The sequence below is a fragment of the Embiotoca jacksoni genome, unplaced genomic scaffold, assembly GCF_022577435.1.
Source record: "Embiotoca jacksoni isolate LCO1_2020_lvr unplaced genomic scaffold, fEmbJac1.0.p SCAF_2, whole genome shotgun sequence".
Classification (NCBI taxonomy): Eukaryota; Metazoa; Chordata; class Actinopteri; family Embiotocidae; genus Embiotoca; species Embiotoca jacksoni.
Window position 1 is genome coordinate 2496681 of NW_027185340.1, and position 16343 is coordinate 2513023.

Sequence of the window (16343 nt, forward strand, 5' to 3'; positions counted from 1 at the left end):
CGCGCTGTTAAGATTTAAGGTTGTGTAATTCATGTGGATGGAAGTTTACATGAGCTCCAATAGTCAGTGATGTTGCCTAGATTATTTTATCTTTAATCTAATAAAGTCAACAAGAGAATCTTGCAATTCCCAAAGGGTGTCACTGATAAAACATCTAAAGTGTGATTGTCTGATTTCAGTCACAACACACTCCTGAAAAATTTTCACAATAAAAGCCTGATTTCTGTCTACTGAGACTACTATTACCAGCACAAATGGTAGCAGATCAATACGAGGCTTTGAGATGACATGGTAAATAAATCAATACTCCGTAATTGTCATCTGACATTTATCATTTGCACTCTATTACTGATATTAAGTATTGCAGATAATCGCCACCTTAAACAGAAATGTTTAAAGGCTGCATATTAGGGATTGTTTAGGCAACAATCGGGGAATGAATTAAAAGTATTTAATATACAATAAGTATATGGTAAAGTTACACTTGCACCGCTGCGGGGTCGATAAGAGAGTTGATGACATGAGGGAGTTTGATGGAGACTTGCGTCAGCCAATCCCGACGCGGTGGGCGGTGCTGCGCAGCCGAGCCGGCTGTCAGCCTCCTGTAGTAATCCTGTGCTGAATGTCGGTAGGTGTAATATTGACAGACATTCGACTTTACCGCAGCTGTTCTCTCAGTGTCTCCTCCTCTTCAGTGTTTATCGATATCCCTCTGCCACACAGCCCGCAGAGAAAGTCTTCAGGTTGCTTTGACTGTTGGGGGGGCATGGAACCTCTGCGGAAGGAGGGGAAGGATAATCCGTCGGCTTCAGCTAATCTTCTCTCCAAGATTTTCTTCTGGTAAGAAAAACCGGCCTCACACTGACAGCTTTGTGTGACATTAATTGAATGGAGAGCTCTCCTGTGTGACAGTTTGTGGACGCTACTCGAGAGCAGCCTGTCCCTGGATGTGATAGCTGCAGAGCATCCGTCCGTGCATAAACATAAACCACCATGTTCTGACACGAAGGGGAGAGCTCAGGCTCTTTGGAAAAATAATAATAATACAAAAAGAGTGCAGTAAAGTAAAAGTAGCAGTACTCCAGAAGTAATATTAGTTTATATTTCAGTGAAACTAGTATTAGAAACTAAATTAATCAAAGAAGTAAAAGTGAAACATCTTTCTAATAAATCCTTTCATTGAATTTTGTGGAACAAGTAGCTTTTAAGTGTATTCATTTAAAATCGAGCAATGTCATGTCATTTTCTGTCTCCTTTAGGATTTTAACGCTCTATGATCATCAATCTTCTAAACTAATTTTCATCGTTTATGTCAAGATAATATTTTTCAGATTTGTTTATTTCTATTGAAATAACATTTCACAGTATTATCTCTGTGTACCTCTGACTTATACGGTAAAAAGTAACTCCTTTTAAATAAAGTGCCATTTCTGTAACTATTGTTTTCTACTGATTGTACTTTCGTTTACATTTTCTGTAGTTGGCTGAACCCCTTGTTCAAAGTCGGGTACAAGAAGAAGTTGGAAGAAGATGACATGTACAAAGTTCTCCCAGAGGACGCATCTGATCGACTTGGAGAGGAACTACAGTGGTGAGTGATGAGTGTCTTTTATTGATTTAGTTTAATTTTAGAATTATTTTATAAATTGCATTGAATTGAATAGATCTTTACAGTTATTATCCAAAAGGTCAAACTATACAAACCATTGAACTCTGGATTTGATAAAATTTCAACCTTTTAATATTAATCTGAGCAACATGAACCAGCAGCAGGGTCATAAACACGGGATCAGATTCACATTCACCACAGCTGTGGGCTTATCTACCATCATTGTGTCCCTTCAAACTCCATCACAAATTGCACAACAGGTTGTTCTCTTATTCTTGTCTTGTTTGAACTGCTCCTATACTCAGTTAGTCTTTGTTGTTTATACTTGCGTTTTATAAGGCTATTTGTGAAACACTTTGCTATTCTAAAAATATACATGAAATATTATTTACATGTATAATGCGAATGCAACCTTTCTGGCCATTCAGGGCCCTTTAGCTCTCCATAACTTGACTCTCCCATTTCCCTGCTGATGTTATCTTTTATTTCAGAGGTTTTCAAGAGGATGAGCAAAAAAAACACCTTCTGTCTGTTATTGGCATCTGCTTTAATGATAGCGATTTTGAAAATGGTCCATCTCACCTTTTTGATTTTATTTTGGTATACAAACTGAACAAACCAGCTACATTTGACGAGCCTGGCTCTGTCCAACTATTGCTCACAGCCTCAGTCTTTGCTGTGATTATAGTCTGGAAAACCTGTTTGAGCAACGTATGCTACATGCTGGTCAACGCTGATTGATTAAAGGCTCCTCCAATAGTTTCAAAATAACTCGATGTCTACGCCGATTAGGATGCAACTACTGGAAACGATCTCAAATAGAGCGTGGTCAGACCCACAATAACACATTTTAACATATTATAGTGACGCTCTTACTTGCCAAGCATGTGTTCTGGACGCATGACGAGCAGAGATGTCAACCAACAACAAGTGACTCCGATTTAGATCATAGAGGACATTCTTGGCATCCATGCCACATCAGGGTTTCTAGTCATTGCCAGTTTAACAGTATATGGTTAGGGACTACTTCCCCCAAGGCAGAGTACCCTACACTACTATATACAACAGCCAGAGCTGTACAGTCATAATCAGCAGCAGTAGTATCGGAATCACTCCCTTTTCCACCGTGAGAAGATCCAACAACAGACCCTCGAATGACCCCTCCACTGCTTGGCACCTTTCAGCCTGCTTATGGGGGAAGGGGGAGCTGCCCCCTTTCTACGAGTTTGGTGTCAATGTGGACAATGTTCTTGGAAGTGGGCCCACCTATATATAGACAGTACTTCTCAAACTCCCACATGCAGGCAGGCTCCTCCCCCACACTGGTCATACTGACTCTTGTAGGAGTTCCCCCTTTCAGGAGACCTTGGCTTTGCAGGCAAAGTGCGTTCAGTTTGCGTATTGAAAGGTGATGTATATTACCAAGGAACTTGCCTTGCCTTTTGTTGCCACGAACTCATTTATATATACTGTATATAGTCCCTCTCCTGGCTTGTGATTTCCATGGACAGGATATAAAGTCACAGCTGAGGAATGAAGTGTTTCCGTTTGTGGCAATTTCTGTTTAGGAGCAGGTGATACTCTCATCTGGTTTGATGGCATCAGAATTGCTAATACCGAGTGGAGCCCAAAATAGAGCTTTCCCATTGTGCTACAGTCGTATAAATATCAGACTAACTCATTAGAATATTCTATTGTGTAGAAAATTCGATGTGTGTGTTCCTTTGTTTGTGGAGCAAACCAAAGCATTTGATACCGTAGATCACACGTTAGTTAACATCCAGGAGAAACATTGGAGAAACATTCAGTAGATTTTATTGTCTTCCTGAGAATCACCAGCATTACTGTGAGTATCATTTATTACTAAAAGCTTCCTAACTTGGTGAAACAGTGACTTTTTCTTTTTACATGCTTTTTGAAGGTACTGGAATAAAGAAGTTCAACAGGCAACAAAAGATCTGCGGCCGCCTAAACTTAGCAAAGCTCTTGTTCAGTGCTACTGGAAGTCCTACCTATTCATTGGGATATACATCTTTATAGAGGTACAGTACAGTCACAGCAAAGCTACACATCTACAGTTTGCAATGTTGCATTATAAAGTACGTTTTGATTTAATGCCGCTCTGCTTTGCGTTCCTTTTTCTATTAGGAAGTTATCAAAGTCGTTCAGCCCTTGCTTCTTGGGAAGTTGATTGAATACTTTGAGAGTCACGACCCTGAGAACCAAGTCGCAGTCTACGAGGCTTACAGCTACGCCGCAGGCATCTCGCTGTCCACCGTCGGCCTGACTGTGCTTCATCACCTGTACTTCTACCACGTCCAACGAGCAGGCATGAAGATTCGTGTGGCCATGTGCCACATGATCTATCGGAAGGTCCGTCGCTATGACACGCCTGTGTTTATAAAAGCACAGATGTTTGGATCTGTCACACAGCTGTAGTTTGTATGACCCTGTTGAGCGTGTTAATTTGGTTCCGTCAGGTTAACTTGATTTAATACCTTTGTTCTGCGAAGGCTCTTTCTCTAAACAGCTCAGCGATGGCCAAAACGACCACAGGACAGGTTGTGAACCTCTTATCCAATGATGTCAACAAATTTGATGAGGTAGGTGAAAGTAGCTATTTACACTCAATTTTCTAGTTTGAATTCTTCTTTGAGGATATTGTGTTTACTTTTTGTCGGAGCCATTTCAGAGAGGTATTGATTGAATGGTTATGATCATTCTAAAGGCTGTTGTGAGCGGTGGTGTTAAAATGAATGGCATTATTCTGACCATTGTTTCTATTATTTTGTCCACCACAGTTACATCAAAGAAAGTAAAAACAAAAACACAAAAGTCAAAACCATAGTGAAGGCAGGATTTATTACAGGGTTGTAACACTAATAAACTGGCACGATTTTTAAATGAATATTTTACTTTTGACTTACGCACACATACAGACTTTATGATATTTTTCTTCATCACTTTTTACAGGTAACTTTGTACTTGCACTTTTTGTGGATTGGTCCTCTACAAGCAGTTACTGTGATATTATTGTTGATGTATTCGATCGGCCCATCATGTCTTGCCGGGATGGCTGTCTTTTTCATTCTGATGCCAGTGCAGACCATGTTTGGACATTTGTTCTCAAGTCTCAGGTTTGTAATCTTTTGTCAGACTTATCAAGAGTAAATACATCTGTTTTCCGTATTAATGAAATGTTTTCTTCTTTTCCGTGGCCTTGCTGCTTTCATTGCTGCAATTTGTGTCTTCTGTTTTAGGGCTGAAACAGCGGTGTTGACGGATGACAGAATTCGCACAATGAATGAAGTTATTTCTGGGATCCGAGTTATAAAGATGTATGGGTGGGAGAAGCCTTTCGCTGCTCTGGTGGACGAGGTCAGGAGGTACAGTAGGTCTAGTTTTGTGCAGATTCAGCAGTTCTTCTTCATGACTACTTGTTATAAACTCTGATGCCTTACTTTCTACAAAAACTAAGCTGAAAACAGTTCACAAATAGTTAATGGAGTTCAAATGAGGAGATTACAAAAATGAAAGGGATAAAACCGCATTTACTCACAACATGTTTTGTTTTGTGCAGGATGGAAATCTCCAAGATCATGAAAAGCTCATATCTGCGTGCCCTGAACATGGCGTCTTTTTTCGTGGCCAGCAAGATCATCATCTTCATCACCGTCTGTGTTTACGTACTGACGGGAAACAAGCTGTCTGCTAGCAAAGTGTTTATGGCTGTTTCCCTCTACGGGGCTGTCAGACTCACCATCACGCTCTTTTTTCCGTTTGCCATAGAGAAGGTCTCCGAGTCTCTCATCAGCATCCGAAGGATTAAAGTAAATACATCCAACACAGAGGCTTCATTTACAACCAGTGTGTGTTGATTATTTTTTTTTAGAAAAACTGAAACTTTAAATTTACTATTCTTCAAAGACATTTCTGCTGCTGGATGAAGTTGCTCCTCACCATCTGGGACTTCCTGTGGCAGAGAAGAAGGACTGTATGGTGAAAATTCAGGACTTAATATGCCACTGGGATAAGGTGAGAAACATTGTGGGAAACGTGTCTCTCCCTGTAATCTTGCTGTCAATAAGCATCACATGCAGTCTTTATGTGCCTTGAGCATTAAAATTGAGGAGATCACAAATTTGTGGTGTTGAGTTCTGAATGCCATTGCTGGTCCTGCATATCCGGACTGAGCACCACTAATTGGTTGGTATGTTTTAGTCGGGTTAGAGGGTTAGGATTAGGTTGGATCCGTTGCTAAACACCTAAACAGCTTTTCCCTCTGCGTAGTTTAGGAATCTGTGGGCCAAGAATTGGCATTTACCCTCTCAAGTAAACCCAACATTAACTGACTAAGTCACTACATACTGATGTTCCAGCTCATTTACTTTTTTTTTTTTTTTTTTCTCCAGAATCTTGAAACTCCAACTTTACAGAACATGTCTTTCACAGTGAGACACGAGCAGCTCCTGGCTATTATTGGACCTGTTGGAGCGGGAAAGGTCAGAGCTGTTCTCTAGTCTCAGGTTCAGTCACACACATACATGTAAAGTAACTCAAAATACTGAAATTGAATTGTATCTACTGCCAATTTTATAGCAGCCAACCTGGCACTAAAGCTGTTGTAAGTTTGTTTAATTCATACGGAAACACAAACTACCATTTCCAGTTTGATACTGAGTTCCAGTAGTATTGATCTTCTCATTTAACATACCGGAAAGTTATTTCAAAAAGTCAAAATTGTCATTTAAATCTTAATTTTTGTTCGTGCATGTCAGTCCTCGCTCCTCAGCGCCATACTGGGAGAGCTGAGTCATGAAAGTGGTGTGGTGAAAGTCAAAGGAGAGCTGACGTACACATCTCAGCAACCCTGGATTTTACCTGGTACAATTCGAAGCAACATCCTTTTTGGCAAGGCGCTCGACCCCAAGAAGTATGACAGAGTCCTGAGAGCCTGCGCCCTGAAGAGAGTGAGAATCACTTTGGATCATGTTCTCCATTATCACATGCCCTGCTGCATTGTGTAGTCGAGGCAAAGTTTGATCTCATCTGGCTCGTATTGAGTTCAGTGTAAATATGAATATCTGGTACATCATGTTACATTTGGACCCTGCTTAGGACATGGACCTGTTGCCAGGTGGTGACTTGGCGCTGGTCGGGGACCGAGGGGCCAACCTCAGTGGAGGACAGAAAGCAAGGGTCAGCTTGGCAAGGTGTGCTGGTAATAATACAGCAGTGCACCTTCCTCTTTGGCGCCAGTGACAGAGATAACCTCCACGTATGTGTATTTTTAGAGCAGTGTACCAGGATGCAGATATCTACCTCCTGGATGACCCGCTCAGTGCTGTGGACTCGGAGGTGGGCCGGCACCTCTTCGAAGAGTGAGTCCTGTTGCTATCGTCACATCATTGTGTGTGAAAATGTGTAATGACATTTCCATTACTCATTTGTTCTTCAATAATAACAAAAGGTTTTTCATTGTTGCATTTTGTCACCAGGTGCATTTGTGGACTTTTAAGGAAGAAGCCTCGTATCCTGGTTACTCATCAGCTCCAGTATCTGAAGGCTGCAGATCAGATTGTTGTCTTAAAGGAGGTATGTGCATTCAAATAGTTTTAATCAGGGACATGATTCTAATAAGGGATATAATTTTGCCACAATTAACAGCCTCAACATTTTGCCTCATGTCTAATTCCTTTGCATTCCTCAGCTCGGTACCTTTTAAGCAGTTCAAATGTGAAAAGAAGAACTAGAATCAAGCCTCCACCAATCACTCAAGTTGCAAATTGACATCCATTATGTGACATAAAGATATGTATATATATATATATATGTATATATATATATATACATATATATATAAACACAAAATTAGTGTCACCAATCCAGAATCTGACATAAATGCAAAATATGCTCACAATCTCTCCGTCAGTTATGGTGTTAAATAATGATCAAAAGAGGTTTTTTTTCTGCAATGGTATGCATTTTTATTTGTTACAGGACATGCCAACTGTGTGAACTGTAAAATAAACAATAATGTCAAAAAGCCTTTCTGTTAAAAAAGGTTCCACCGAAATCATCCATCTGATCTAACGAGCACGTCGCCATTTTATCTAGTGATATAAAATAGAACGATAAATAATATTAACCGAGGCTGTCACAATGATAACATTTTAACTGACCAATAATTTTCATACAAATAATTGCGATTAATGACTTAATTGTCTTTTCTATTCAATTTATGCTAATATAGTTTAGCCCTAGCTTAATAAGACACACACAGCTCATGAAGAAGAACAGACATTATTCACTCATGGTAAATCCATAATATTAATGTCAATAGATGCTCAAGGAAATATGGTCTGTTGAATATTAGCACCTCGAGATGAACTCTAATTCTCTTCTCGTGCCATTACCATTAAAATTGCAATCAGGAAAGTATGTAAGAACTGCGACAGGCCTGATATTGATTTTCAGATTTGATCTTTATAGCTTTGATTGAAACACTGGACGTGGCATTATTTACCTCTTTGAACTGTTACTAGGCAATTTGTTTTTCACAGTACGTTTGTCCTCTCGCAAGGTGGTGTCAAACATTTCACAACATTCTTTGAAAAGCCTCCATTACAATATCACTTGTTGACTTAGAGGACACATTTGAGGAAATAGTGAGTCTGAGGATTTGTCTCTCCGTTACTTATATTGGTAAAACAAACACATTTGCATAAACAATTTTGCTATTGGTAATATTTGCAAATGATGTCGCCCACGAATGCTGGAGTTTCTATGACTGAGCCAGTTCTCAGGGAGTTAACTGCATCTCTTCTCTGTCTTTGTCAGGGCCAGATGGTGGCCCGGGGAACCTACAGTGAGTTGCAGGGTTCTGGACTAGACTTCACTACCCTGCTCAAGGAGGATAAGGACCAGGAGGAGGAGAGGTCGGACACCAACGCTGTCCCCGTCCCCGTCCCCGGCACCCCACAGACACTCTCGGACAACTCCTCTATGTCTTCCCTTTCTTCCTCTCACTTCTCTTTGATTGACGGAGTAGAGCCGCTTGCAGGGGTAGGTATTTTCAAAATTTGACTATAATTGGTAAAAAAAAACAAAAAAAACAACAAAAAAAAGTTTTTAGCCATCTTAATGTAGAAAAATGTAATTGTGGGAAACTGCTTGTAGTGCATCCTTTCAGCCACTAGAGAGCAGAAGATACTCGCCTTTTCTGTGCTGTTTATTACAGCCGGGTTGGAAGTGATGCTGGATGGCTGGCATTGACACTAGTGTCTATCTGTAGGTAGTGCAACCAGCAGAGAAGGAAAGCCGCTTGGAAGGAAACGTCGGCCTTCATATGTATGTGAAATATTTCATGGCAGGCGCTAACTTCCTGGTCCTCCTGGTCCTCATTTTACTCAATGCCCTAGCACATGTGAGTTCATTTCTTTAATTGATTTGATGTGTATTTTCTATCAGTATTGTAAGACATAATTTATCTTAAATTAATTTGATATAAAACTGAATGATCTAATAATTAAGAGTCAAATTTAGGTTAATGTGTTTATTCTTTGCTGTTTTATTGTTTAACTCAATGATTTTTTTTTTGTGTCATGTTTAGATCACATTTGTTCTGCAGGACTGGTGGCTTGCGTGCTGGTGAGATTTTGTCTTTTTACACACTTGTGCGAAACATAAATGCTTGCAAGAAATCTGAAAATTACCATTTTTTTTTGGAGGCAAACTAATGTATTTTCTGCGACTGAAAATGGTTGATGATTTACTAGAAGATGACTGAAGCAAACAGGTTTTCTTGACATTATCTGTCACTTGTTGAAACTAACCTTGTGCATGTGGGGGCATGTGTTTTGTATAGTGCCTACATGTTGCAGCTTTCTTTCTTCGTTGTGTTTATTTGTCCTTGTGGATTTTTGTTTCTTTTGTGACTGACTTGCAGGGCCTCTGAACAGAAGCACATCAGTGTGACAGAGCACCTCAATGGCAGCTTCCCTCGGCAGCTGGACCTTGACCTGTACCTAGGTGTTTACGCAGGTGAAGCTCACTATGCGCACATTGCTTTTTGTGTACTGTTGAGGCTCTGAATACGGCAGCCTTTCAATGAACACATCCACAGTTCTTTGGCTGTGGCCCAAGGCCTTCAAGGCCCAGTGTATGTGTACATGGGCCTCAGCTGTACAGGGAGATAGCGGCGCCTTTCTTCTTCTCTGCTGTTGGATTGCTCTGATTGTCTCCTTGTGACTCCCAGACTCTTCACTCTTTCAGACTTTTGTATTCACAGTGATAAATCAGCATTTAAGGGGGGAAAAAAACAGTTGAAGGAAAAAATGAAGTGGAATATATTTGTTTTTGTATCATATATTATGCTTTAATATTGTCCCCTTCGATGCAAAGCTGATCTTAGAACACTCACTATTATTGCATTGTAGTGTACTAATGTTTTTTTTTTTTTTTTTTTTTTTTTTGTGTGCTTTTGTTAGGTTTAACAGCCACTTCAGTTGTGTTTGGCTTCCTCCGCAGCTTGATCTTCTTCAATGTCCTGGTGAGCTCAGCCCAAACCCTTCACAACAGCATGTTTAACGCCATCCTGCGGACCTCAATACACTTTTTCGATATCAACCCAATTGGTAGGTGGCTCACCAGCGTGTCAGTCTCTCATTTAAATCTCGGAGAACTTGCATGTACAGCATGGTCAACGTTGTATGTGAATGATGAGATGATAATGAAATGTTAACATCCACATGGACCTGCTGTAGAAGTTATTGTTGTAAGATCTCACCACTAGAGAGCAGACTGTTACTTACTTTGCCATGTTTAGCTCCACTTACAAACATCCAAATGCTTCCCCCTAAACTCCATAGTTGGTCATGGCTATCAAGTCCCATATGATATATTAATTTACATTTATAAATTTTTTTGCTATTAAATCCATACATATTTTTTCTATTAAGAGATTTTATATATAAATATATCTAAATGCTCATTTAATGTGCATAAATAGTGTTGATATCTGATAAATAATAATTAGAGACTCCAATGTCTATAATATAGAAACTGTCATTTTTGAGTAAGATTGTTTAAAATTCGAGTGTGAATGAACTGGTATCATAAAAGTTCCTGTTGGGAAGTAAAATCGGTGCAAAGAAGATGTCACTTAAGTCAAAAAAAAATCTTTTTATATGATTGAATATTTAAGCATAATTTATTCAAAGCGTGCAAAGAGAGTGCTATATTTTTCTATTGTGTGCCTGTTTAAGAGAAAGCAAACAATCAAATTGAATAACTACTGTTTGCAGGAGATCTCGGGCAGTTTTGTGTTTGGACTATAACGCTGTGTAAATACATACATATTTGTCTTGTGCGCTGTATCAGAAATTTTGATTATTTCATTAGCTTTGCAGACTGTAGCTGCCGGGTCAATGGAGTGGGCAGATGCTCATGATTTTTAAAGTGAGAAAACACGCCAAACGCGTCTGACGTTACTCAGGCAGGGCTGCTGTTATTTTTTTATTCTTTACACAAATTTTACAACACTTTTTTTTTTTTTAAATAGAGACCAATAAAACCGGGAGCATAATTAAAGATTTGTTACAATTTTTTCGTTAAAATTTTTGGTCTCCTTGATATTTTATCTGTATTAATTAAAGACCTCTTTTAATTAGGTAATGTCACTATAATCTGTCATTCATATCCAAAGTCAACTGTCAAGTGGCCCACTTTGATAACTTTGAGCATTGTTCACCTGTCAGCCGATAATTACCCAGTTTAATCTCTTCATAGTGACATGCGTGTACAACACAATCAGCTCGGGTGGGAATTCTCAACAAGAAGGGAACTTGTATCTGTATAATGAGTCATAATAAGCCGGTAACACAAGTCTAAATATGATTTGAGGGAGTTCAGGAGCTTGCGGTTTCTACTGGCATTAGAGGTGGGTGTAGCAACAAAGCTTTCCTTTGCAGAGCTGTGTTTGCGAGCAAACACCGCATGTCTTAATCTTTGACTTGTTTTTCCTCCTGCCGTTGTGTTGTGCATTGGACTACCTTACAGCTTATCTGGGTGTGCCTTGCCTGGTAATCTATGCACAGGAGGAGAACAAACACTTTGAATAATGTAATAATCTGTTTAATAGCGCAGCAAAGGAGAGGCTTAACAGACACTGCTATCTGATTGCTGTTGTGCTGCTATCAGTAACCATTGTGTGACCAGTCCAGTCATTACAACTTGGCCTCCAAGCTGGCAAATAACACTCTGCTTGACTGGATTTATGTCCCTGAGTCTGTTTCCTTTGTGCACTTAACAGTAGATTAAGCATGAATATAACCATTTTTATCTTTACAATATTAATAAGTCCCACTTATTTACATTGCTTTTTTTTTTCCTTCTTCTTCTTCTGCTTCTTCTGTATTTTTTTCAAACTCCTTCATTCCCCTGAGTAAAATCTTAATAGAAAAACATCAGGAAAAAGGCGTGCTGTTGTCAGCTCTGCCGGCTTCTTCTTTTTTTTTTTTTCTTTTTTTTTTTCTGTCTTAATGTTTTGCTTCTGTCTTAATTTTTTTTGTTTTCCTTCATACAATAACTGCCACTTCCATCACAGCTTCCACATCCGCTGCTGTCTTGCCGTCACTGTGAGAAATGTGTAACTGTGTGCCCATGTGCTGTTAAGGATTTGACAGCTGTTTACACGTGTAAGTGATAGGTGCGCCGGGGCTGCTGAACAGGCCCACTGTTTGATAGCTGTCCTCAGAGTTAAAGGTTACCATTTCAAGCGTCACTGCACAAAGGTCTAATTTGTTATTCTGTGAATGTGGTTTGTAACAATAGAGCACATCTGTGGTGAATTATGAGTGATGGAGAAGGCATTGTAGACCTTCTGTACCTGCCTCTGAATGCCTCTACGCCATTTGAATCCGTTATCTTTTGTGCTGTGTCGAGATTTCCAAGTTGGTTCTTTTTGGTGATTAAAACCTTCTTTCTTGAACAATTCTTGAACAATACTGTGCGGTAACTTTCAAGATAGCTCGATAAAATTGATAAAAACACAAGCAGCTGTTTCCTCTACTCTATGAATTCCTATAACTTTAAATATTCATGTTGCTCAATTTTAGTAATATGTACAGTTCATCCAAATATGATCCAGTTAGAGCAGCGCAGACAGCGGTGGATGTGTTGAGCTGATGTTGATCCCTGTAATTTAGTGTCATTGAGTGGGCTAATCCCCTCAGAGACTGCAGGCCAGGGCTTCAGCTCATCAGCACAGTCGAGGAGTGGAGTTTTAGTCAACACACACACACACACACACACACACACACACACACGCACACACGCACATGTGTACAGTCCCTGTTTCACATCAGCATAGTGGGCCAGCTCAGAGCTGGGCGTTGCGCGGTTGCTGTTGATGCAGGGAACATTAGATCTTCAGTAGTCACTGATGTGAGATTCTAATTGTGTCCACGGAGGCAATGTTTTTAATGTCTGTATTTTAGGTCTGGAATGCAAGAGTGTTAAGAGTGAAGTGAAGGAAGTACTGCAGAGAGGATGATGATATCGAAGTGTGTAAATTGAATGTGGAGATGGAGCCGTGTGTGTGTGTGCAGTATGGCTGATAGGGCTCCCCCTCGCTCGGCACTTCCACTATTTAATTGCATGAAAGGGAAGGAGAGGAGATTGCAGGAGCCTGGCGGTGTGAGCGAAGAGAATGGATTTAGAATGTATTAGTATTGGCAGCAAGGCGCCGGCGGTGGGAGGCTGCCCCAGGCCTCTGGGCCCTTCATGGAAGTGCAGGTGAGCTGTGCCACCTCCAGCCTTGGCAGCCCCCTCCCCAGTATTCCTTCATTATCACACTTGCCTCACTGAAAGGCCCCTCCAACTGCACTGGGGCCCACACATGGCGCGGCTCTGAGTCGTCCCCTTATCTTGATGTTTACAGGGAACAGCGATTTGCCACACGCCCTGCTCTAACCGGACCCCACTGTTCCACTTCTATAAGTGTGATTGGGAGCCCTGCTCACCTAATATCTCCACCTAAGAGGCCACCTTAGTTGGGAGGGCTTGATATTTCCTGAGCCTGAAAAGTGGTGCAAATCACCCCTGGAGTCTTAAAGCATGAGAAATTGTTTGATACTAATGCTGCTGATATCCTGAAACGTCTATACCCCTCTCTACACAATAGGTGATATTGTTGACAACCACCCAGAGTGATTGAAGCCATTGTCCCATGCCGATCTTACCTCATAGGCATTTCCATGCAGTGAATGTCTTTGTGTAACTGCATCACTGTAATGTATCCCCTCTATAGTCTGGCGGGATGGAGAAGGATCTTTACTTCATCCCCTCTGAAACTCTGTTAACTGAGCTGCTTGTCAAACAGCTGATAGCTGACTGATGTGCTCTGCTCTAACACCCTCTAACCATGGTATGATGTAACCCGCGGAAACCTATCCTTTTCTTGTTGCCATTGTTTGTCAGATATGCATGAATTTGGGTCATCTATGGCTTAGACAGTAAAATTACATAAAATATTATTGGATCGTTCACAAACACAGTTTGACAAGCACTCCCCCCATTCCCAGACTAAAGCGGCGATATTCTACACTGGTATAGCAGCAGCTCTACCCCCTTGCTTGAACCCTCCCCTCGGGATGTCTGTATGCTAAAGGGGCACTCACACTGTGAATAAGATTAGTCTGCCTCCAAGTGTACAACATGCTTACGCCACTTGACTTTGAATCAGTACTGATTTGGAGCATTGCTGGGTTGTTGCGGGGAATAATGCTCTGGCTAGGTTTATGCAATGGCTGTTATGGGGAGCCCGGCCTCGTCTGCATGCATGTTTTTAGGCGGGAGTGGCATTTTGGATAAAGCTGTAAGCTGCTTACGGCCGTGGAGAGAGGTGATTACAGGGCCCACCTCCGTAGGACTGACTCACAGGCTGGGAGGCAACTTTTAGGTCAGCGGTGCCATGGCTGCACCACGCCTCCAGGGTGCCATACCGCTACATGCTGCCAATGTGCCGCTCAGCTGTTCCTTTCTTTGTACTTTACCCCACTCTGTGCCATGGCCTATTCTGTGAGCCGAGAGAAACTCATCTGTTAGTTTCACTTCATCAGGGGTACATTTGTGAGTACTGCTTATTTGCGTTCTCCTCAGACAGCTCTTATTGTTTGCTTCGAGATGTGTCATGTCGACAGACAATTGGTTGCTTAAGCACTTTTCAAAACATAATGACACCGTACTGGAGACCCTTTGACGGGGAAAATTCACTAAAATCTACAACTGCACATTCTCCAACTTGGTGGCTTTTAACGTGAAGCCCGGGTCTAGCTCTAGCAACGCTTGCTGTCTGCCTCTGAGAGTCTGAGGGCTTCCTTCAGGGACACGGATAGTAAAAGCCTCTCTGTCTTGCCTGCCTTTAGGAAGTGTACTGTGGGGATTGGCTATCACTGACCCTGCAGTAAACAGTGTGTGAAAGCAGCTGGAGTGTAATCTTATGTGCTGCGGGATCAGGATAGGGGGAGCAAAGTTACTAAAGGAGTGACAATAAAGGGCTGCCACAGCACCTGCAGAGCACCAGCCAAAATAATGAACACCTGAGCAGATTGGAGGCAACTCAATTAACGTCACTGACACTGCCAGTCAGAACAACAAAGGCAGGTACACAGCCTCTGTTGCCCTTTTGTTTCCAAACAAAAAGTTCCCTCAAGTATTCAGCCAGGAGTCGGGCGGTCTTCATGAAATACTAGACGAATAAAGATTCATTGTTTGATAGAGATAGGCTGGTGTTTTCCATCTGATATTACGCTGAATGTACAGCTCAAGCTCTGTTCTAGAAAATGTAAGGGGACTTTGTGAAGAGTTGCTCAGTAGTCTATTGAGACTGACATAAACAAACTAAATATTGTTTTTTTTATAGGTGCAATGTGGCTAATGGATAAAGCATCTGTGTTTAATTCGTTGCTCCAAATGTCAAATGAGATTCATTTAAGTTGAAACTCGACATTACATTACATGATAAATACTCCAAGTAATCGCCAAAATTTTCAGCCGACTTGAATGTGAATATACAAACGGCACAGCATCTTTCTAACCAATATAATAAAACCCTGCTGTCAAACGTGTGATTCTATTAAACTCTGGTCTCGTGTAATCTGTTCTTTTGTGTGGTGTTGTTTTTCAGGACGAATCCTCAACAGGTTTTCGAAGGACATTGGTTACCTGGACTCTCTGCTTCCATGGACGTTTGTGGACTTTATCCAGGTGAGTCTCACCTCGGCAGGTTTGGTCGCTGGCGCTGCAGCATGGGGAGGCCATTTCATGCCTGGCTAAACCTGCTTTGTGGTCCGGGTCGCCTAATCTGGAAACAATTACTGTAGGATTACCCGCCAGCGCGGCCCAGCGCCTGCACAGATTTAATAAAAGTCTGCACATAGGCTGAGGGCGTGGCTCCCATAGTGTGACACAACAGAAGTGGCATCTTCAGAGGATGTGTATGGAGACCAGACAAGTGATTGGGAGGAAAAAAGGAACCAAAGAGGACATAAAGCCACGTTATGATGGGTGAGATGAGGGGATGAAACAGTGGCGAGTCCAAGAGGGTGTGACTAGGATGATGCGTCGGGTAGCAAAGGGAAAAAAACGCGAGCAGTGGGCGTATGATCTGTTTACAGGAGTGGACCTTGGAAAAGGGGGTTGGGGCTGGGGGGGGGGGGGGGGGGGCAGGTCA

At 41.3% G+C, this 16343-nt stretch overlaps 1 protein-coding gene across 1 annotated transcript in view; it reads left to right on the forward strand.

The window, feature by feature from the left end:
* The first annotated feature begins 671 nt into the window (after positions 1-671).
* The window catches only part of LOC138200910 (ATP-binding cassette sub-family C member 4-like), a 38173-nt gene continuing 22501 nt past the window's right edge, over positions 672-16343 (forward strand). The window contains exons 1-20 of the mRNA XM_069153904.1: positions 672-840; positions 1481-1591; positions 3531-3651; positions 3758-3982; positions 4123-4212; positions 4583-4746; positions 4870-4995; positions 5190-5439; positions 5537-5644; positions 6022-6111; positions 6388-6579; positions 6728-6822; positions 6904-6990; positions 7108-7204; positions 8450-8674; positions 8904-9035; positions 9222-9259; positions 9558-9652; positions 10099-10245; positions 15798-15877. Coding sequence (XP_069010005.1) covers positions 767-840; positions 1481-1591; positions 3531-3651; positions 3758-3982; positions 4123-4212; positions 4583-4746; positions 4870-4995; positions 5190-5439; positions 5537-5644; positions 6022-6111; positions 6388-6579; positions 6728-6822; positions 6904-6990; positions 7108-7204; positions 8450-8674; positions 8904-9035; positions 9222-9259; positions 9558-9652; positions 10099-10245; positions 15798-15877 — 2547 coding nt within the window. The 5' untranslated portion in view covers positions 672-766. The remainder of the gene's footprint in view (positions 841-1480; positions 1592-3530; positions 3652-3757; positions 3983-4122; positions 4213-4582; positions 4747-4869; positions 4996-5189; positions 5440-5536; positions 5645-6021; positions 6112-6387; positions 6580-6727; positions 6823-6903; positions 6991-7107; positions 7205-8449; positions 8675-8903; positions 9036-9221; positions 9260-9557; positions 9653-10098; positions 10246-15797; positions 15878-16343) is intronic.